This window comes from Marmota flaviventris, chromosome 8, assembly GCF_047511675.1.
Source record: "Marmota flaviventris isolate mMarFla1 chromosome 8, mMarFla1.hap1, whole genome shotgun sequence".
Classification (NCBI taxonomy): domain Eukaryota; kingdom Metazoa; phylum Chordata; class Mammalia; order Rodentia; family Sciuridae; genus Marmota; species Marmota flaviventris.
The window spans coordinates 52,791,497-52,812,635 of NC_092505.1; the positions used below are offsets into that span (position 1 = coordinate 52,791,497).

The window sequence follows — 21,139 nt, forward strand, 5'->3', positions numbered from 1 at the left end:
AATGGAATATCTGTTTATGCTGCTTTTCCAAGCCTTTCAGTCATGGGAAGCTTTTTATATCATTACTTAACACCCCCACCCACTCCCCGCCTGGCCCTGTTTGTTATTTGTACCCTCAGATTCCCATTTGCTCTTTCCTACATATATCACCAACAGAATAACGACTAGTCTCCAATTCAACCAAAATCTAAGAGAACACATTCATGCTTTCATGGCAGTGACCAGGCCTCTATTCCCATAAGCCTTACCACCGGGAAGAAAGGAAATTGTCCTAGTGGTGGCCTTACTTCCTAAGCCTGTTTATCACAGTTTCTCAAAAAAGTGTCTTGCCAGGCATGGCAGTGCACGCCTGTAATCCCAGCATCTTGAGAGGCTGAGATAGGAGATCACAAGTACAAAAAGACGGGCTCATGAACTTAGTGAGGCCTTAAGCAACTTGGTGAAACTCTGTCTCAAAATAAAATATAAAAAGGGCTGGGGATGTGGCTTAGTAGTTAAGTGCCCCTGGGTTCAAAGTATCTTGTTCATAAGATTAATCATTGACGGGGCTGGGGATGTGGCTCAAGCAGTAGCGCGCTCCCCTGGCATGCGTGCGGCCCGGGTTCGATCCTCAGCACCACATACAAACAAAGATGTTGTGTCCGCCGAAAACTGAAAAAATAAAAAAATAAAAAAGATTAATCATTGAATTAATTGTCACAAATTGATTCTAAGGCACCATCACCAGTACTCCCCACCACCCACAAAGTTTGGCACTTTAAGGGGTGAAAGCCAAATTCTAACTATCCCATGTTTCATAAGCACCACTTTACTAATATCCATACAAGAAAGTCAGCTGTTAAAAAAAGGGGATATTGTCTAAATATCTGGGTGATATCTGGCAATTAGCCATTTGATTATTCTAATTACCTAAATATGAGATGTTCTAACAGACACTGCATATGAAATTCCTTTTGATGATCTGAGATCTAAGAATAGGAGAGAATTAGCTCATCCTAGGCATTTTGTATTGTATTTAATTCTCAAAATAAATTTGTGAGAGAGGCATTATTTTATAAATGAGACACTGAGGCTCAGATTATTACTACCAAGTTCACACAGTTAACAGGGTTTTTTGTTGTTGTTTTGTTTTGTACTGGGTATTGAACCTGGGGGCACTTAAATACCAAGCCACATCCCCAGCCATTTTTGTGTTTTATTTAGAGACAGGGTCTCACTGAGTTATATAAGGCCTTGCTGATTTGCTGAGGCTGTCTTTGAACTTGACATCCTCCTGCCTCAGCCTTCTGAGCTGCTGGGATTACAGGCATGCACCCCCATGCTTGGCGGCAATAGGTATTTATAGCAGGTGTTAAGACCCAGGTCTCTCAGGTGCCAAAGCATCACAATATTGCCTCCAAGAAGAAATACCTTCAGATATGGAATCTGGGATGTGGGGGGGGGGGAAAGTCTCAAGCACCAACATGTGGGACTGTTTAGAGTGTGGACTAAAGTGATTTAGGATTTTCCTCAAGCTTTACTTCACTCACTGTTACTTTGAGCAGGTCAAATTCCTCTGGACTGTCTTTTTTTTTTTTTTTTTTTTTAATGTGGTGCTGGGGCCTCATGCATGCTAGGCAAACACTCTATCGCTGAGCCACATCCCTAACCTGTGGACTGTCTTTTTATCTACATCATGACGCTAATATAAAACTTATTTTGCTTGTTTTAGGACTATGATAAGGGTCCAATATAATAGTTTGTGTGTTTTGTGAGGTTAATAAGTTTTTTGTAAAGCCTTGTGAATCCTCAACCTGGTATCTTCTATCAAAATTCAATGTGGGGGCTGAGGCAATAGCTCAGTGGTAAAGCGCTTGCCTTGCATGTGTGAGGCACTAGGTTCAATCCTCAGCACCACATAAAAAATAAAGATACTGTGTGTTCATTTACAACTAAAAAATATATATATTTAAAAAATTCAATTTGGGGGGAAAATATAAGAACTAGGTACAGTGGCACACACCTGTAATCCCAGCAACTGGAGAGACTGAGGCGGGAAGATTGAGAGTTCAAAGCCAGGCTCAGCAATTTAGCGAGGCCCTAAGTAATTCAGAGGGACCCTGTTTCTAAATAAAATGTAAAAAATATTCAATGTAGTGACTGGATACGGCTTGGTAGTTAAGAGCTTCTGGGTTCAATCCCTGCTACCAAAAAAAAAAGAATTCATTTAAGTTCTAAATTATTATTCTTTTAATGAAAATGAAAAAACTAGCTCTGTGTTAGTTTTTCATCACTGTGACCAAAATATTTGACAAGAACATCTTAGAGGAGGAAAGGTGTATCATGGCTCACAGTTTCAGAGGTTCAGTCCATGGTTGACTGGCTCCATTGCTCTGGGCCTGGTATAAGGTTGAGAGCGCTACTTAGATCATGGCAGGGAGGAAGTAGAGAGAACAAGCCAGGGGAAGGGGCCGAAGAGAAGGTTAACCCTTCCAGGGCAGCCCCCAGTGACTCACCTGCTACAGCTACATCCCACCTGCCTAAAGTTGCTACCAGTTAGTCTATTCAAACTAGGATGGACTAATTAGGTTACAGCTCTCATAATTTAACCATTTCACTTCTGATTATTCCTGTATTGACATAGGAAATTTTGGAAGACACCTCATATCAAATCATAACAGACTATTTTTTTATTTTATGTTATTTTATTTTATTTATTTTATATGTTTTGAGTCAAGGTCTTGCTATATTGTCCATGCTGGTCTCAAACTCCTGGGCTCAGGGAATCTGAGTAGCTGGGACTGCAGGTACACACAGCCACAGCCAGTTTGGATCCTATTTAATGAACTTTTCAAAAGTTGTTTACCAGATTTAACTTGAGACATGTATACATGTGTACATAAAAATTCTTGCACAGAGCAGGGTTGGTGGCAGACACCTGTAATCCCAGAGGCTTGGGAGGCTAAGGCAGGAGGATCACAAGTTCAAAGCCAGCCTCAGCAACTTAGCAAGGCCCTGAGCAATTTAGTGAGACCCTGACTCAAAATTTTTTAAAAAATGAGTTCGGGATGTGACTCAAAGGTTAAACGCCCCTTGGTTCAATCCCTGATACATAAATAAATAAATAAAATATGATAAATTTTCACATAGGAAGCAGCTCATGAGAAAACCCCATTGTGCCCTGAGGATGCATCCTGTGCCTTGACTCACTTGTGAATGATGGCACCAGGGATTACATCAGTTGTCATTGCTATTGGGACAGCTGCAACTGGTTAGCCACCTTACAAAACATTCTATGTTAAAGATTGTCCAAATAAATTAATGGTAAACCTTTACATCCAGAAAGACAACCCCAAGATAGTGTAGTGCATGCTTTTGAGATTCCATCAAAGGAGCTGGGAGATAAAATTGTGTACTGCCATTGCTGGAAGTCCAAAAATTTCTCATTCTGTGATGGCTCTCACACAAAACATGAAGAGACTGGAGACAACATGGAACCTCTGATTGTCAACAAAAAAGAAACTTAAACGGACCTCTTTGATGCTACAAACCAGCTTGTCATGATGTCACCTAATCATGTAACTAGAATGACTACCTCTTCTAATTCACTTGTCCTGGGTTCTAAATATGGTATATTGCAAACTTCAGCTTTCACATTAATGGCATTTACCTTACTCATTGAAACATCATCATGGTACACATTAGTTTATACAAAAAAAAAAAAGAAAGAAAAAGATGCACAACTGTGCCCATCTGTGTGTTCTTTATCCAGTACATGAATTCATTCTTAAATCAAATGGTTCTTAAACCCCAACCATGTTCCATAAACTATACTAGGTTTAGGGAAAATAGAACAGGTAACATAGACTTCACCCTCAATGAGAACCTCAGATTTATGGTACAAGAGGCATGTAAAAAATACAGGCAAATAAAAATGCAATGGGAAGCAGACAAAGATTTTTTTAAACATGACACAAAAAGTGTTGACCATAAAAGAAAAAAATCGATAAGTGGAACTTACTAAAGTCACTAGCTTGTTTTTTTCAAAAGACATCATTAGGAGAGTGAAAAGTCAAAGCATAGACTATAAGAAAACATTTACAATATATCCAACTGACAAAAGTCTTATGCCTGGAGTTACAATGTACTTCTACAAAGCAATAAGAAAAAGATAACTTATAAAAATGAGCAAGCCAGGTGTTTTGGCACACACCTGTAATCTCAGCATCTTGGGAGGCTAAGACTGGAGGATCCCAAGTTCAAGACCAGCCTCAGCAACTTAGAGAGACCTCCCCAGCACCTTAGCAAGACCCTGTCTCAAAATAAAATGTAAAAAGAGTTAGGAATGTAGCTCAGTGCTAAAGCGCCCTGAGTTCAATTCCCAGAATTTTACAAAATAATTTGAGGGGCTGGGGCTGTGGCTCAGGGGTAGTGTACTTGCCTGACATGAGTAAGGCACTGGGTTCAATTCTCAGGACCCCATGTAAATAAATAAAATAAAGGTCTTTCAACATCTAAATATATATATATATATAAAATAATAATTTTTAAAAAAATTTTTAAAAGGCAGAAATGGGGATGGTGGCTTACACCTCTAATCCAAGCTATTTGGGAGGCTGAGACATGAGGATCCCAAGTTTCAGGCTGGCCTGGGTAACTCAGACCTTATTTCAAAATAAAAAAGAAATATTTTCATGCACAAGGCCCTGGGTTCAATTCCCAGCAATATAAAAAATAAATAATTAAATAAATAAATAAAAAATAAAAAGGAGGTAGGTATGTAGTTCAGTGGGGGAGCACCCTTGAATTAATTGCTAATACACATGCTTGCACGCATGCACACACACACAGAGAATGTAATGGGAACATAGAGAAAGAAGTGCTAGCTCTGAGTGAAGAAATCAGGGGAGACTGTCTCAGGAGTTTGTCAAAAGCAAATTGTGGGTTCCATTTAGAGCAGCGCAAAGTTCCTAGCACTTTTGTATGACTGTGATATGAAAGGAAGGGATAGTGGTCTCTGCCTTGAACCAAAAAAGTTAGAAGGCTAGTCCAGGCACCCCGTGGGCTGAGGGCAAATTAAGGGCAGCAATAAGGCAAAGGCTGTGCTGATCTGCTGAGTGTTACTCTTCCATAAGCCCCAAATCTGTGAGGAGTAAAACAGGAGGCAGGAGAAGCTGGTGTGTGGAGAAGTGTTGTACTTGGGAAAAACAGGAGGGTGAGGTATTTCCCATGGGTGCATCCAGTGACTCATTAAGACAGTTGAGCTCATGAGGCCATGCCTCCGATTTCCTTCTTTGGAGTCACATGAAAATGAGCTGAGGATGGCTCACGAAGAGAGGGCTCTCCAGGGACAGGAAGTTCCTTCAACGGAGGCCTGTGGGCAGTGGAGTGGGGGCACACATATACACACATGCCTGGGTGACCTCTACATATATATACAGAGCTTCCCTGGCCTTCCTAGGAAGAGTCTTGAAAAAAGAAACTCCAGATCTGTCCCTGCAGAGTCCTAGCTGGGGCTGCGGGATCAAAGGTCTACTTCAAAGAGGCCATCCTTCTCGGGTTCTTTTTCTCCCATCCTGATTCTTGCCAGCAGATTCAGGTAAGCAGAGATTGAAGGGTCCTGTAAGGTGAAGGCCAGGGAACAGCAGGGCCTAGCAGTTACGACCAGCACAAACATCCAACTTAGTGAGCCCTCCCTCTGCCACTGAGCAGCTGTACCAGTCAGGACAATTCACTTCACTTCTCCTGCCTCAACTCCAGGCCTTTGCAAATGCTAGGATAACTTTCCTGTCTAATGCTTCATTGTCAGTCAGTTTTAGTATGAACAGCTCTTCTCTGGGAGGCTTTGCCTCTGCTAGGGTTAGATGTTCCTTTGTGTACTTCCATTACTTTTATGTCACACACCTTTACTTGGCCCTTTTCACACTTCATTCTCATTGCTTTTTGTCCTGTCAGAGTCCCTACTAAACTTTGTTTTCTCAAGAAAATGGACTGCATATTTTCCACCATTACCTCCCTGGCCCCTACCACAGTGTCTGCAGGTAGTGATCACTTGATAAATACCAGACTGATGAATGAATGAAAGGGCTAGCTAGATAGGAGTGAGGGAAACAGACACACAGAATTTGCAGTCTCTTCCTCCGTGTGATTTAGCTGATCACTTAGTTGTTGCCCAAACATGGGCCTATGATTTGTTCACCCAGCTGGAATCTTAGGTTCGAGCAAGGGCCTCCCTGACAGCCTGGTTTTAAGGTTTTACCTTGTGATCCTGTTTGTCTCTACAGATATCAAAAATTAGCCAAGCTTGGGCTGGGTGCAGTGGCATACTCCTGTAATCCCAGTGGATTACAGGAGGCTGAAGCAGGAGAATCAAAAGTTCAAAGCCAGCCTTAACAACTTAGCAAGGCCCTAAACAACTCAGTGAGACCCTGTCTCTAGTTGTCTAGATAAAACACAAAATCTTTAGCTCTTAAGCCAGTTCCTTGCAAGTGTTGCTAAAAGGTGAAAACCTTGTGGCTTTGAACATAGAAAATTACATTCTGGTTTCACATCAGTATGTTAAACTTTGACCTTGGGATCTCTGACCTTGCCAGGGGTCTCTGAATTCCACAACTTCTGAATTATACTTAATCATACAGATATTTCCTAATATTTATCCTTCAAGAACCTTCTGTGACTTGCTCAGACAATTCTACAATTTGTTTCCATCTTCAGTTTTGTTCTATCTTCCCTTTCTCCATCCTGGAAAATTCTTCCTTTACCATACAAAATCTTTTTTTCAAAAATTAGCCAACTTTTTTGCCAATATCCTGCTCACAGTTTTGGAAGGATTTCTCAGAATGTGATTTCTAAGAGTCTAGTCAGGGAGAGGAAGTGAAATTTAAACTAAGTTACACCCGTGGAATAGGCACAGCGGGTACTTTATTATCAGATGGACAGGCCAGCCAAGGATCTCTGAATTCCACTCATTCAAAAGGCCACACTCCTTGTCTTTAATTTTCCCTTTGGGTATCCATCATTTTTAGTTTCCCCCTTATGACTTTCCTAATAGGAAAATTTGCCACAGGAGGAGTTCTCAGGGTGATTTTGGTACTCGATGTCTAGATGGGCCTCATTCAGAGCTGGTGTGGTTAGAAAGTGCTGAAGGTACTCTTGACTAAAAGCACCTCCTGGGCTTGGGGTCCACAGCGCATGACTGAAAGGCCAACTGTGCACCAATCCTTACTGAGGCCCCCGACAAAGTCAGTCATTGGTCAGGGCAACTGATTAATGTCATTACTTGTTAATACCCTCAATGGTTAATTTTCTTTAACATGGAAACTCATGGAGAGCTCTATACTCAATGACAGGACAGTCTGGGGAGGGAGGCTTCCCAGATCTGAAGGAAACACTAGGACTAGGACACACTCTGACAGTAACTGAGGAGGTGGCAGCTGGTGCAAGGGAACTGACTCCAGGACTTCCAGCCAATGGCCAGTTGGGGGGGGGGGGGGCTGAGGGGAAGAGATACCATCTTCCTAACTCCTGCCCCCTACCCTTCCCTCCAGGCCCCTTGTACTCCTAGGGTAGGGACTACTGTTTCTTTATATCTCTCCCCTGCTCCCCCAGTGTGCCTCTCCCCTCTGCCAAGACTTAAATTTCCTTTCATAGGGGACAAAATTATCCACTCACTGTGAGAGACATCCATTAGAAGCTAATATCCCATGGAGGGGTGGGCAGGAAAGGTAGCTCATCAGGACCAAAGCAGAAAGTTACAGCAGGAAATTCCCTGTTTGGGGTGAAGGGTAAGAGATGAGTCTCAGATTAGGGGGAGCAAAGGTCACCAAGGACTGTGGGGATTAGGGTGGCAGAGAAGGGAGCACAGCATACCCCAAACACAATGGCCTGCTTAATGGTTGCCTGGCACCAGGCTTTTTACATAAACTGTAGTTTGGACAAAAAGAAAACATTAGGCTAATTACAATTTTTAAAAAATGAGATTATAAATTGTAAAATTGACTTTAAAAAGTAGTGAAAAAAAAGTTTAGGATAGTTATTCCTAGGAAGGATTGGAGAGGGCACAATTGGGGCTTGAGGAGTATTATTGGTAATGACCTATTTTTAAAAATTGGTTATATTCAGCCAGGTGTGGTGGGGCTCACCTGTAATCCCTGCAATTCAGGAGACTGAGACAGGAGGTTTGCTAGTTTGAGGCCAGCCTGGGCAACTTAAAATAAAAATAAAAAAGATTGGGGATATAGCCCCATGGCAGCCCGTGGATTCAAATCCTAGTACAGAAGGAGGCGCGAATTGGTTATATTTACATCAGTGTTGCTACAAGAGATGGGATCTTTCTGTGTGGAAAGGATAGCAACAAGACCAAGCTGAGTGTTGTAAGCATATACAGGCAAGGCTTTAACAGGGGCGTCAGCACTGATTGAGAGGGGACAAAACTATTCCTTGAACAAAAGAAGGGGCTAGCTTTTTATCAGGATATGGTGTTTCTCACTGGTCCTGAGTGTGACATTTTTTCAAGGAATTTCTTCCTTGTGGAAGATATGGATCAGTAGTTATTTGTTTTTTTTCTTGGAAATGCTATATACCAATATTCTCGGTTTTATGGTGAACCCTGGTCTTATGGTCATCTTGGTCCCTGTGCTAAAGTTATTGAAGAATATAGGAGAGAAGAAGAAAAGATTAAAAAAAAATCCTAATTAATAAGGAATGAAAGATCAGAGGGTTAAGGTTTCAGTGTTTTTCCAGCTAAGGTATCAAATATATTAATCTTCTGTTCCTGTGGTGGTCCCAGTCTTGTTGTTTAATTACCCCCATTCAAGCTACAAGTACAAATATATTTTATACATTATGTTTAATCCTATGTAATTAGAAAAATATATATATATAAAGATGTGTGTGCATATATATATATATATATATGATATATATATAGAGAGAGATCTCTATATCTATATACCTATATTTACCTATATATATATATATATATGTGTGTGTGTGTGTGTGTATATATATATATATATATATATATATATATATATATATATAGAGAGAGAGAGAGAGAGAGAGAGAGAGAGAAGAGCAAGCCTCTAAATCTATATCCTAAATATATGTATTTTCTCCAGGTATAGTGGTGCATGGCTGTAATCCCCGTACTCCAGAGGCTGAGGCAGGAAGATTACAAGTTTGAGGCCAGTCTCAGCAACTTAATGAGACCCTATCACACTAAGGGCTAGGAATGTGGCTCAGGATAGAGCACCCTGGGTTCAATCCCCAAAATTGGTGGGAAAAAAGTTTATTTACACTCCTATATTAATCCTCTTGGCTCCAGGCAACCCCTGATCTGCTTTCTGTTACTAGTTTTGCCATTGTTAGAATTTCACATAAATAGAGTCATATCATGAGTAGTCTTTTGTCTCTGGTTCTTTTCACTTAACATGATGCTCCTGTGTAGCAATAGTTTATTCATTCTTATCACCTAGTACTAGCACTCCACTGTATGGATACAACAAAATTTTTCTATTCATCTATTGATGCATATTTGGGCTATTTTTAAAGTGATTTTTTTTATCATGGTAAAATATATAACATTAAAATTTGTCATTTTAAGTGACACAATTTAATTACCTTTGCAATGTTGTTCAACATCATTATTAGCTATTTCCAAGACTTTTTTTAACCCAACAATAAACTGCTAAATTCTAACTATTAAAAAATAATTCACACTCCTTCTCCCCAGACCCTAGTTACCTCTAATCTACTTTTGTCTTTATGAATTTGATAATTCTGGATATTTCATATATATGTAGAGTCATACATTATGTTTCTTGTAGGCTTATTTCATTCAGCATGTTTTCAAGTTCCATACATGTTGCAGCATGGATACAGAACTTTCTTTTCCTGAATGAATGATATTCCATAGTACGAATGTACCACATCTTGTTTCTCCATTTGTCCATCTGTTGATGGACATGTGGGTTGTTTGCATATTTTTGATTTTTAGTTACTATGCATAAAGCTGATGTGGACATTCAAGTACTGTTGTTTATATGGACATGTTCTTTCATTTCTCTTGAGAGCTTGTTTGGAGTCTGTAGCAGGGGAGTGCAGCTACTCATATACCTTTGACCAAAGAATGGTTCTTTGAGAAGGATGCACACGGAGTGGTGAGGGAGGAAGGGGACACCGCCCAGCCAGCCAGAATCAGCAGAATCAACTCTGGCAGTGAATGGGGTGATAGATGTAGCAGCCAGATCACCCTCACATCCTCTCTTGGGTAAACATGAAGAAGTAGAATTACTGGCTTATTCGATAAGTAAGCGTTTAACTTTATAAGAAACTGTCAAGCTATTTTCCAAAGTGATATATTTGCATTTTTATCAGCAATGTATGAGAATTCTAGTTCTTCACTCCCTCACTGACACTTGTGGAGCCAAACTTTTTAATTGTAACAATTCCAGTGGTTGCATAGTAGTTCTGTGTGTGTGTGTGTGTGTGTGTGTGTGTGTGTGTGTGTTTGAGATGGGGGCCTCAAACTCCGGGTTCAAGCAATCTCCTGCTTCAGTTTCCCAAGTAGCTGGGACTACAGGAACCTGCCACCACACCCAGCTTTTCCTTTCCTTTCTTCTTTTTTTTGGGGGGGTGGGGTGGGGTGGGGTGGGGGGAAGAGATGAGAGGAAGGTACCCAGGATTGAACCCAGGGACGCTTAACCACTGAGCCACATCCCTTATCTAAATATCTTAGATACAGGATTTTTTTGTTTGTTTATGTATTGATCCAGCACCATTTGTTGAAGAGACTATCCTTTTCCCACTGTTTTATCATCCTTTCAAAAAATCATTTATAATACCGTGGAGGTCTAGTTCTGAACTCTTTAGTCTGTCCCAGTAATCTATATACCTTTCTTTATGTCATGAATTTACTATTTTAATTATTATAGCTTTATAATAAGTCTATTTTTTTTCCTAACAGTTAACAAAAACCACCTTAAGTTTTTGGTTTTCAAAAAATGAACTCCTCCCAGATGTAGTGATGCACACCTATTATCCCAGTGGCTTGGCAAGCTGAGGCAGAAGGATTGCAAATTGGAGGCCAGCCTCAGCAATTTAGTGAGGTCCTAAGCAACTTAGTGAGACCCTGTCCTAAAATAAAAAATAAAAAAAGCTTGCGATGTAGCTCAGTGGCAAAGCACCCTTGGGTCAGTCCCCAATACCAAACAAACAAACACTCCTTTTTCTTTTCCCAAGGCAATCATGATTTAATTTAAAAAGTGGTATATATAATTTAAAAATTATATCCCTTTAATGGGAAACTTAGCTTTAGAGAAACTAAAATTTAAAAGATTTTAAAAAAATTTTAAATTCTGTTTTGTTGCCATTCTAAAACAAAATAAAATCTAGCATAAGTCAAGAAAATGTGTTTGTTACTTCAGGTCCTTTTCCTCCAGGAATGAGCATTGTTACATTTAGCAAAATCTGATCTGGTTTAGTTATCCTTCTTCCTTCTGGTGTGATTTCAAACTCAGTGATATTTTCCAGCACCATATTGACAAAGTCATCAAATCTAAGAACATAACAACAATTTCTTATCATTCTTCATTACAATGTTAATTTCTGATCCTATAATACCCTTGTCTACAAGCTCTAGGGGAAGCCACTGTCACAGGCTAGTAATAGTATTAACTGGCTTTGCTAAGCCATAATTGGCCATGCCATGTTAAGTCTTGAAATCGCATGCTAAGTCTTGAAATCACATTGTATGAGTTCTCCAAATTTGTTCTTTTTAAAAATTGTATCAGTTAACCTAAGTCCTTTGTATTGTTATCTAATTTGGGTTTAGCTTGTCGATTTCTTTTGTTATTTTTAAAAAATATCTTTGTTTTATGTATTTATTTATTTTATGTGGTGCTGAGGTTCAAATCCAGTGCCTCACACATGTGAGGCAAGCACTCAACCACTGAGCTACAAACCCAGTTATAGCTTGTCAATTTCTATAACAAAATTCTACTAGGATTTTGCCTGTTTGAATCTAAGCATCAATTTAGTGAAAATTAACTTGTCAATGATATTGAGTCTTTGAATCCATGAACATGGTATATTCCTCCATTTATTTAGGTATTCCTTAATTTTTCTTGGCAATTCTGAGTATATGTATCTTGCAGATATTTTGTTAAACTTATAAAGTACTTATGTTTAATGCTATTGTTATTATAACTTTTTAAATTTCAATATGTCCTTGCTTGTGTATAGAAATACAATAGAATATTAATCTTTTATTTTATGACCTTGATAAATTCCCCATTGGTTCTAGGAACTAGTTTTTGGTAGCTTGCTTGGGATTTTTCTGTATGTGTGATCATATTATTTGTGAATAATGGCAATGCTATTTCTTTCTTTCCTATTGGTGAATATTTTTTAAATATTTATTTTTTAGTTTTAAAATAGGACACGATATCTTTATTTTACATTTATGTGGTGCTGAGGATTGAACCCAATGCCTCATGTATGGTAGGCAAGCACTCTACCACTGAGCTACAAACCCGGCCCCATCCTATTGGTACAGATTTTGCTTCTATTATTTTCTTATTGTACTAGATTGGATTTCTTCTACAATATTGAACAAAAGTGCTAAGACAAGCTGGGTGTGGTGGCACATGCCTGTAATCCTAGCAACTTGGGAGTCTAAGAAGGATTATAAATATAATAAAAAATTTTAAAAAGGCTGGGGATGTGGCCTAGTGGTAAAATGTCTCTGGGTTCAATCCCCAGTACAAAAAAAAAAAAAAACAAGTACTAAGACAAGGTATGGTGACACTTTTAAAAATGCATTTTTCTTTACCAAGTAGAAATAATCACTGGGTGTGATACAGGCAAAGCAAACAAAATATGATGGAACGTGGAATGTGTGTCTGTGTGTAAGTAGGAGTTGGCAGAAAATGGAGCAATTAAATCCTATTCATTAGGAAAGAATTATAAAGGAGAGAGTGTTTAAGGAAATTTCTCATCTCTCCTTGACTGACCCTGGCACTCTATTTTCTTCGCCTCACTACATTCTCTGAGGGTTCCTCTAACTTGTGCTCCATTGTGATTCTCTTTCCATCAGTTCCAGGATGCTGTCCCCTTCCTGCACGATGGCATGCTCGAGAACCTGTTCCCGCATCCTGGGGCTGAGCCTGGGGACTGCAGCCCTGTTTGCTGCTGGGGCCAATGTGGCACTCCTCTTTCCTAATTGGGATGTGACCTATCTGCTGAGGGGTCTCATTGGCAGGCATGCCATGCTGGGCTCTGGGCTTTGGGGAGGAGGTCTCATGGTAAGTGTGTGCGGTTCCCTGAGTGTGAATTCCCTAAACATCCCCCAGGGGTGGAACTGGAAGGTGGTGGTGATGACAAACACAGGAACACAAGTCAGTGAGATAACATATATTCAAAGCTTTTATTAGGGCTTCTCTCTCTCTCTCTCTCTCTCTCTCTCTCTCTCTCTCTCTCTCTCTCTTTTTCCAATTAGGGCTTCTCTTAAGAGAAGGGAGACAGCCCCTACAGTAGAGTGTCAGGCTGGCCTCAGAACAAAGGGAAAGAGTTTTATTCAGGTGAAAGGGCTGTTTGCAAGGGGGGAGAGAAGGTTTAGGAAACTTCATTGTCTTTAAGTACATTTCAAAGGTGCATTTTTATTTTCCTATGTGGGCACTATGATTCTGAGGATGCCACATTCTGTATCCCATTCTGTCTTGTGATAAGGATGAACTGAAATAGCTGTTCAGAGAACACATTGGTGGAAAATAGAAGAGAACACAAATCATGGCCAGTTACAAGTTAAGGGCCCTGGGAATTTGTTCTGGTGGCTTCACAACAGTTTTTATCCTTTATGTCGTTTGTCCTTGGGGAGTCATGGCAAGAGCTTCCTGGCCCTAATGATGTACTTGGTCTCTGAAGCTGATAAGATTGTTTTGTTGTTGTTGTTTTGTTTTTTGGTGGGGGATAAATGTGGGAGAGCAGAGGGAAAAACTTGTACTATCTTTTAATGGCTGTCAGGCCATGAGTTAAGGCCCAGGTGTTTGTTAGCCCTTTTTCCCTATGTGTGGTCTCTATCTTAGAGGGGGAGGAATGTTTTGATTCTTGGGGAAAAAAAGTACAACAAACTTGTTTCAAAAAGCTGGTCTCGGGGCCCATAGACACTACAAGGGATGCGAGGACTTGTTAAGGGTTGCTGGATTTTAGCTTGGATCCAGGCAAGCTGTTGTGAACATTAGTATTCACATAACATAAGATCAGGACAGTCATCCCAAACTGGTCTGGACAATCAGCCAATAGGACAATTGAGTTGTTGTGAAGTGGCCAGCCCTCAATTGTATGGTCAATTTCAATGGCTGTAGGCAGCAGCTCGAAGCAGAGATGTAAATTACCCAGTCTCTTCTTAACATTCTTTTCCTCTCTCCAGGTACTCACTGCAGCTACCCTCATCTCTGTGATGGGATGGAGATATTGCTGTTTCAGTAAAAGTGTACCCTGTCTAAGTGTAAGCATTGGATTTCATTCTTCTGATACCTGGAATGTTCCCACATTCTCTTACTCTGGAAGCAGAGTAGTCAAGGGGCAATTTCAGTCTTGAAGCTTTAAATCAGGTTCTTCATAATTCTAAGCTCTTGGGTACAGTTGTCTGACCCTTCCAGCCCCAGGTCCTCATCTGTAAAATTGAGTCGTAAGTGCTTAATGAACCACAAATGTAGGTAGCAATGTGAAAAACTGTAATTTTCTTTAGCTTATTGAACAATATGGACATGAGTTCTATACATTGTAATCATGTGTCTTTGACAGAAAGTTTCCTGGCTATCTTAATTAATATTTTCTTAGAGGGATGGGGATGTAGCTTAGTGGTAGAACACTTGAGTGCTACAGTGGTAGGTGTACATCTCATCTAACTATGTGTTATTTTCTTAGAACTGGAAGGTTGTCCAGAGATTATCAAATCACTAGGTTCTAATACAGAGGCCTATAATCTTGCACCCTGCTCTTGATACCTGCAGTCTACATATTGGGATCCCACTGATTCAGTTATATGTTAAAGAAATAAATATAAAGACCTAGGCATTTTATTCATCATGTTCTCGGTCATATCTGGCTTTGCGATAGGCAAGTAGTTCTTAACCTTGAATTTACATCAAAATTCTCTGCTGGGGACCTGGGGATGTAGCTCAGTGGTAGAGTGCTTGCCTGGCATGCAGGAGGCCCTTGCTTCCATCCCCAGCACTGGGGGAAAAAAAAAAAAGAAAGAAAAACCTTCTGCTGGGCCTGTTAAAACACAGACTACTGAACCCCCATCCCCAGATTTTGATTGCAAACAAATTCAGAGACCACACTTTGAGAAAACTTGCCCACTGTTTACATCAGACTAATTCATCCTGAGTTTGTAAGTACTGTTACGGAAAGCTCAGTCCTTGTCTCTGATGCCAATCCAATAATAAGGACATGGTTTTGAGAAAAAGGAAAAAGAAGTCTTATTGCTCTTTTAGCACAGGAGAAACACAGGGAACTCCTGTCCAGAGGCTGTGATTCTGCCCATCAGCAGGAATTGGCGGGGGGAATGGCTTTTGAAGAGGTGATTCGAAGACCACATTCTACATGTTCTCTGTTGGAGTTGTAATTCACTTGTTAATTTGGGAGGTAGTCATTTCTGAGATCTGCTGATGACATTCCCAAAGTCTGGATTACTTATATTCCTATGATAGGTGAGGACTCAAGGACAGATATCTCTTTCTAGGATGGGGAAGAAATATAATCCTGTTTCCCCTGAGATGAGAAAGGGAGAGAGATTAGGGAGAAGAAGTGAGAGAGGAAGAGAAAAAAACATGTTTGCTTTAAAAATAAGTTGCAGTGGCAGATCAGCATAAAGTGGACCACTGTTTTATTCAAAGCATAAAGTAGACCACTGTTACAAGAAGTGGGCATGCAATGACCAGTCTGCCCCTTTAACCCAGAGGCCAAATGACTATAGTCTGTGTACAAAATGTTCAGTACTGAGAACTGAATCCAGGGGCTCTCTATCACTGAGCTACATCCTCAGCCTTTTTATTTTTAAATTTTGAGACAGGGTCTCACTAATTTGCTGAGGCTAACCTGAAACTTTCAATTCTCCTGCCCTCAGCCTCCTGAGTAGCTGGGATTTTAGGCAGGTGCCTCCATACCCAGTTCTGTGTACAAAGGTTTTTATGCCAATACGAAAGGCTCCAAATAGCCAGTGGAGTCAGGGAGACCCAAATCCAAGTGACTATGTTTTTCTTTTTTGGGCCTTTCTCCCCTCTCTCTTCCTGGCTCTACCCAGGGACCCCTCACCATCCACCTCATCTTGGTCATGCTTCTAAAGGAAGTGTCATGGGTAGAATTATCCCCCTGTGATAGGATGGGAGAAAGACCAAACACCAGATAAGTTAGACTTGTCCAGTTCACCCCTAAAACCACCTAGCCATGCTGCTGTGTCAACTCTATTTGCTTCCTCCCTCTACAGTTGCTCACTGCTCTGTTTTCAAGTGGCCTGGCTTTGCTTGGAGCCTTGATTTGCTTTATCACTTCTGGAGTAGCCCTGAAAGATGGTCCTTTTTGCATGTTTGACGTCTCATTCTTCAATCAGACACAAGCTTGGAAATATGGCTACCCATTCAAAGACATGCATAACAGGTAAATAGAGTTGTGGATTTGAAGTCTTTTCCGAGAGATAGATAGATAGATAGATAGATAGATAGATAGATAGATAGAGAGAGGTGGGGGTGGGAGAGAGGGAGGGAGGGAGAATAACACAGAGATGGAATGGACTATAGTTACAAATTCAGTTTTGACTGGGCATAGTGGTGCATGCCTGTAATCACAGCAGCTTGAGAGGCTGAGGCAGGAGGATCACAAGTTAAAAGCTAGCCTCAGAAATTTAGCGGGGCCCTAAGCAACTCAGCAAGACCTTGTCTTTAAATAAAATATAAAAAAGGGCTGCGAATGTGGCTCAGTGACTAAGTACCCCTCGGTTCAATCCCTGGTAAACAAACAAACAAAACCTCATTTTGTTCACACATTCTAGCATCTCCTTACTCTGATACTCAGAAATTTAAGTGCAGTAGTAAAAGTCACCTTAGCAAATCCAGTTCTGTGACCTGAGCCAGGCAAGGCCTCAGATTTCTATTGTGATTGCTTTTTTGGATATACTTATTCCCCTACTCCTGACCCCTTTATTTTTATTTTTTGGGTAGGAATTATTTATATGACCATTCTCTCTGGAACTCTGTCTGTCGGGAGCCCTCTAAAGCTGTCATTTGGCACGTGTCCTTCTTCTCCACACTTCTGTGCATCAGCCTCTTCCAGCTTCTCCTGGTGGTCATTCATTTCATCAACAGCTTCCTTGGCCTGTTTTGCAGCCTGTGTGAGAAGTGACAGGTAACACTCTTTCATGCACTGGTGATTTTATCATAAGCTGCCCTGACTCCTTTCTGAGAGTAGTAGGTATGAATTATAAACAAACTTCCCTTTTAAGTATTCCTGTAATAATGATAACAACAATAATCCTTGCATATAGGAAGAATGATATAATGCATTTAAAATCCCATAGTATACTTTAAGATGATACCGTAAAGGAAGGAATAATTAAGTCATTACTGTTGGATAGAAACATATAATGTATATGTTGTGATGTTATATTGACCATAAAATGCCTCCAGCATGATATAATTTCAGCCTCTCAACAACCCCATAAAATTTGGCCACATGTTACAGATAGAGTAGTCAAGGCTCCCAGAGAATAACAAACTTATTTACCCAAAAGCACACAAGTTAGGTTAAGGTGCAGTCAGCACCTGACCTTTTATTTTCTAAACTCAAGTTCATCAGTTGTTATTGACTGAATTATTTCCCCCAAATTCCTAAGTTGAAGTCTTTATCCCCAAAGTGACTACATTGGAGATGGGCTTTTGACATGATAATTAAGGTTAAATCATCATAAAAGTAGAACTATAGCAGGGAGTGGTGGCACCCACCTGTAATCCCAGCTGCTTGGCTCAGGAGGCTGAGGCAGGAGAATCTTGAGTTCAAAGCCAACCTCAGCAAAAAGTGAGGCACTAAGCAACTCAGTGAGATCCTGTCTCCAAATAAAATACAAAAATAGGGCTGGGGACTGGCTCAGTGGTTGAGTGCCCCTGAGTCAAGCCCCAGTACTCACCCCCCAAAAAAGTGGGACCCTGTTCCAAGAGGACTGGTGTCCTTATAAGAGGAAGAGATCTCTTTCTCTCTCTCTTTGTGTGAACACAAAGAAAAAGGCCATATGAGGGGCTGGGGTTGTGGCTCAGTGGCAGAGTGCTTGCCTCACACATGTGAGGCACTGGGCTTGATCCTTAGCACCACATGAAAATAAATAAACAAAATAAAGATATTGTGTCCATGTATAACTAAAAAAATAAAAAATAAAAAAGAGAAAAAAGCCATATAGGACAGCAAGAAGGCATTCATCTGCAATCCAGAGAGAGAGAGGCCTTCATAGAAATCAAATCTGCTATCATCTAGATCTTGAAACTTCTAGGCTTCAGAACTTTCAGAAGAGACATTTCTGTCATTTAAGCCACCCACTCTATGGTGCTGAGGTTATGGCGGCACTAGCAGACTTCTTTTCATTATAGTGTTGAGTAGAGTTCTACAGAGAGTATATATTGAGTACCCACTATGTGCTTGGCACTGCCACACATGGTACAAATCTGATCTAAAGGTGACCAAGGTATGGTCCTTGCCCTTGGACCCTGCCCTGCTCCTGAAGAGCTCATGATCAGGTTAGGGAAAAAAGTTTATCAATAATTTGAACATTATATGGCAAAGACTACATCAGAGTTCAACTCAGGATGCAAGAGAGATGGGTAGGAACTTCAGGGAGAGATCAAGGAAGGCCTTGGTTGAATCTGAGATGATTCTTTCAAGTTGGCCCAGTAAAAAGGGGAGGGAGGGTTGCCTCAGCAGAGGGAATGACTTGCTCAGAGGCAGGCAGGGGAGACCAAGGCTGGTGTGGTGAGAACTGTGAGATTATAGTTGCTTTTATGAGAAACTAGAAGTCACAGGACCTCCTGCTCTCCCACTTTAGGATTGATCCTGCTCCATTCCCACATTGTCCCAGGTCAATGAAGAGAGATGGAAGCACCAGAGGCCTCCAGAACTCAGTGGTTCCTCTGTTCCCAGGGCTCAGGAGCATGGTCCTGTTATGCAACAGTCAAACTAGCAGAGCTTGTAGGAGTCAGATCCCTCAAAACACCCTTTTACCCTCTCCTCTCTGGGTGGGGACGGGAGGCCTGCCTTGGATGGTAAAGATGGACAGACAGAATTGTCAAGGACAAAAGGAGGCACTGCTCTTGAGCAGGCAGAGAGTCCTGAGAACCAGACACCACATCATATCCCATATGACATCCAAGGAGTCCTGCTGTGTTAGTCTCACATTTCTCTGTTGGCTGATTTAGTTTCAGGGTTGTGGCTGGAATGTGCCTGATCCATTGTGTACTAATACCTTCATACAATTAATGGAGATTTTTTAAAAAATACCTTTATTTTATTTATTTATATTTGGTGCTGATGATTGAACCCAGGGCCTCACACGTCCTAGGCAAGCACTTTACTGCTGAGCCACAACCCCAGCCCCAATTAATGGAGATTTTAAAGATGATTAAGGGCTGGTGATGGGGGTAGAGTATGTGCTTAGTATGTACAAAGTCCTGGGTTCAATTCTCAGTACTGAAAAAAAAAAAAAAAAATATATATATATATATATATATATATATATATATATATATATATATATATTGAATTTTAGACATATTAAGCACACACACAGAGATGCATGCATCCTCACAGCCACATCAGATTCATAATTCCCATCCTGTCTTAGCCCTACTTGGGTGGCTCAGCAGGGCCCCAAGGTGAGAGACCTTAACATCAACACAATTCACAGTGGATGGTTGATTCCTTCTTGCCTGCATCCTTTCAGGAACTTCAGACTGATGTTATTTGTACAACCTGATAGAGCTTCAAAGGACAATGTCTTCAACCTCTGCCTTGGCTGAGCCAATCATCCTCTTCTTCAGTTGTGCATACGCAGGGTGGATCTTCCTACATCTGGGTGCTGACACTCCCAGAGCTTCTGAGATCAAGATCAAAGATGGGAATTTGGAGGAGGTGGAGCTAATGGATACTTCTGTGATTCTTTTTTTTTTTTTTCTTTTTTTCAGTTGTAGATGGACACAATACCTTTATTTTATTTATTTATTTTTATGTGGTGCTGAGGATCAAATCCTCAGTGCTGAGGATCAAATCCAGTGTCTCTCACGCTAGGCAAGTACTCTACCACTGAGCTACAACTCCAACACCTACTTCTGCAATTCTGAAGTGCAATCCCACTGTGTGGCCCTGATAGTTCACTTACGTTCTCTTTTCACAGTTCAATTCAGGGCCCTGGAATGGGGTGGGGGTGGGGGTGGGGGAGAGGAGTCTTGGAGAGGAAATGAAGAAATGAGAGGAGTTCTGCCTTCATTCTACCATGGGCCAACTGCCCCTTCACACCTGGCTGTTGGCTGTCCTCTGTGGGATTCCAGAAGGTCTGCATCCCCTTCCTTGTATACACAACCCAGGACCACCTCATCATTCGAATATGACTGCAGCATCTTTTTTTCCCCTCTTTCACAAACAGAGCTACATCCTGGCTTGATGTCTAACCAGGGTGTTAGGTAGAGGGGCTGATACAGATCTATTCATCAGGCACTAAGTAAACATTTTAAGATGAAAATCTGTCTCTTACCTTGCATATGCCTTTATGAATATCATCCTGGAATGGAGAGGATGTTTCCTTGTTCATATTCTTGCTCAGAGAAAGTAGACTCATCTTTGGAATAGGTGTTCTCAGCTCTCTGTCTGGACTCAGGTATTTGGAGATCAAAGGGCATTTCTCATAGACATAATGCCCAGTGATGTGGTTCAAAGAATAAAAAAATAAGACAACTCCATGTAACACATGCTCATGAACTGAATTCTACAGAAACAACTGGGACAACTGGAGATCCTTCAGTGAGTCTGAAGATTAGATGGCATTAATGTAGTGTAGTTATAGAAAATGACACTTTGTTTTAGTAATAATTAGCTTAGTCCATTGCTCCCGGCAATGGATGAG

General features: G+C 40.7%; 1 protein-coding gene and 2 pseudogenes across 2 annotated transcripts; 2 read left to right on the plus strand and 1 right to left on the minus strand.

The window, feature by feature from the left end:
* The first annotated feature begins 1,787 nt into the window (after positions 1-1,787).
* LOC114093223 (CDGSH iron-sulfur domain-containing protein 1-like) lies at positions 1,788-3,506 on the plus strand (annotated as a pseudogene).
* A 7,873-nt stretch (positions 3,507-11,379) lies between these two features.
* Positions 11,380-11,572, minus strand: LOC114093222 (U6 snRNA-associated Sm-like protein LSm5 pseudogene; annotated as a pseudogene).
* Positions 11,573-13,082: 1,510 nt separating this feature from the next.
* On the plus strand, positions 13,083-17,382 carry Tm4sf19 (transmembrane 4 L six family member 19). Of its 2 annotated transcripts, XM_027935904.1 has the most exons (4): positions 13,083-13,283; positions 14,408-14,485; positions 16,472-16,641; positions 17,202-17,382. In XM_027935904.1, exons 1-4 carry the CDS (start codon positions 13,083-13,085, stop codon positions 17,380-17,382), a joined length of 630 nt encoding a protein of 209 aa, XP_027791705.1. The 2 variants fall into 2 exon arrangements, with proteins under 2 accessions (XP_027791705.1, XP_027791706.1); XM_027935905.1 differs by lacking the exon at positions 14,408-14,485.
* Positions 17,383-21,139: the final 3,757 nt, after the last annotated feature.

Coding starts and splice junctions, on each gene's coding strand:
- Tm4sf19 (XM_027935904.1), top strand. CDS start 13,083: ATGCTGTCCCCTTCCTGCACGATGGCATGCTCGAGAACCTGTTCCCGC. Junction 14,486..16,471: donor AAAGTGTACCCTGTCTAAGT/GTAAGCATTGGA, acceptor CTCCCTCTACAG/TTGCTCACTGCTCTGTTTTC. Junction 16,642..17,201: donor TTCAAAGACATGCATAACAG/GTAAATAGAGTT, acceptor TTTTTTGGGTAG/GAATTATTTATATGACCATT.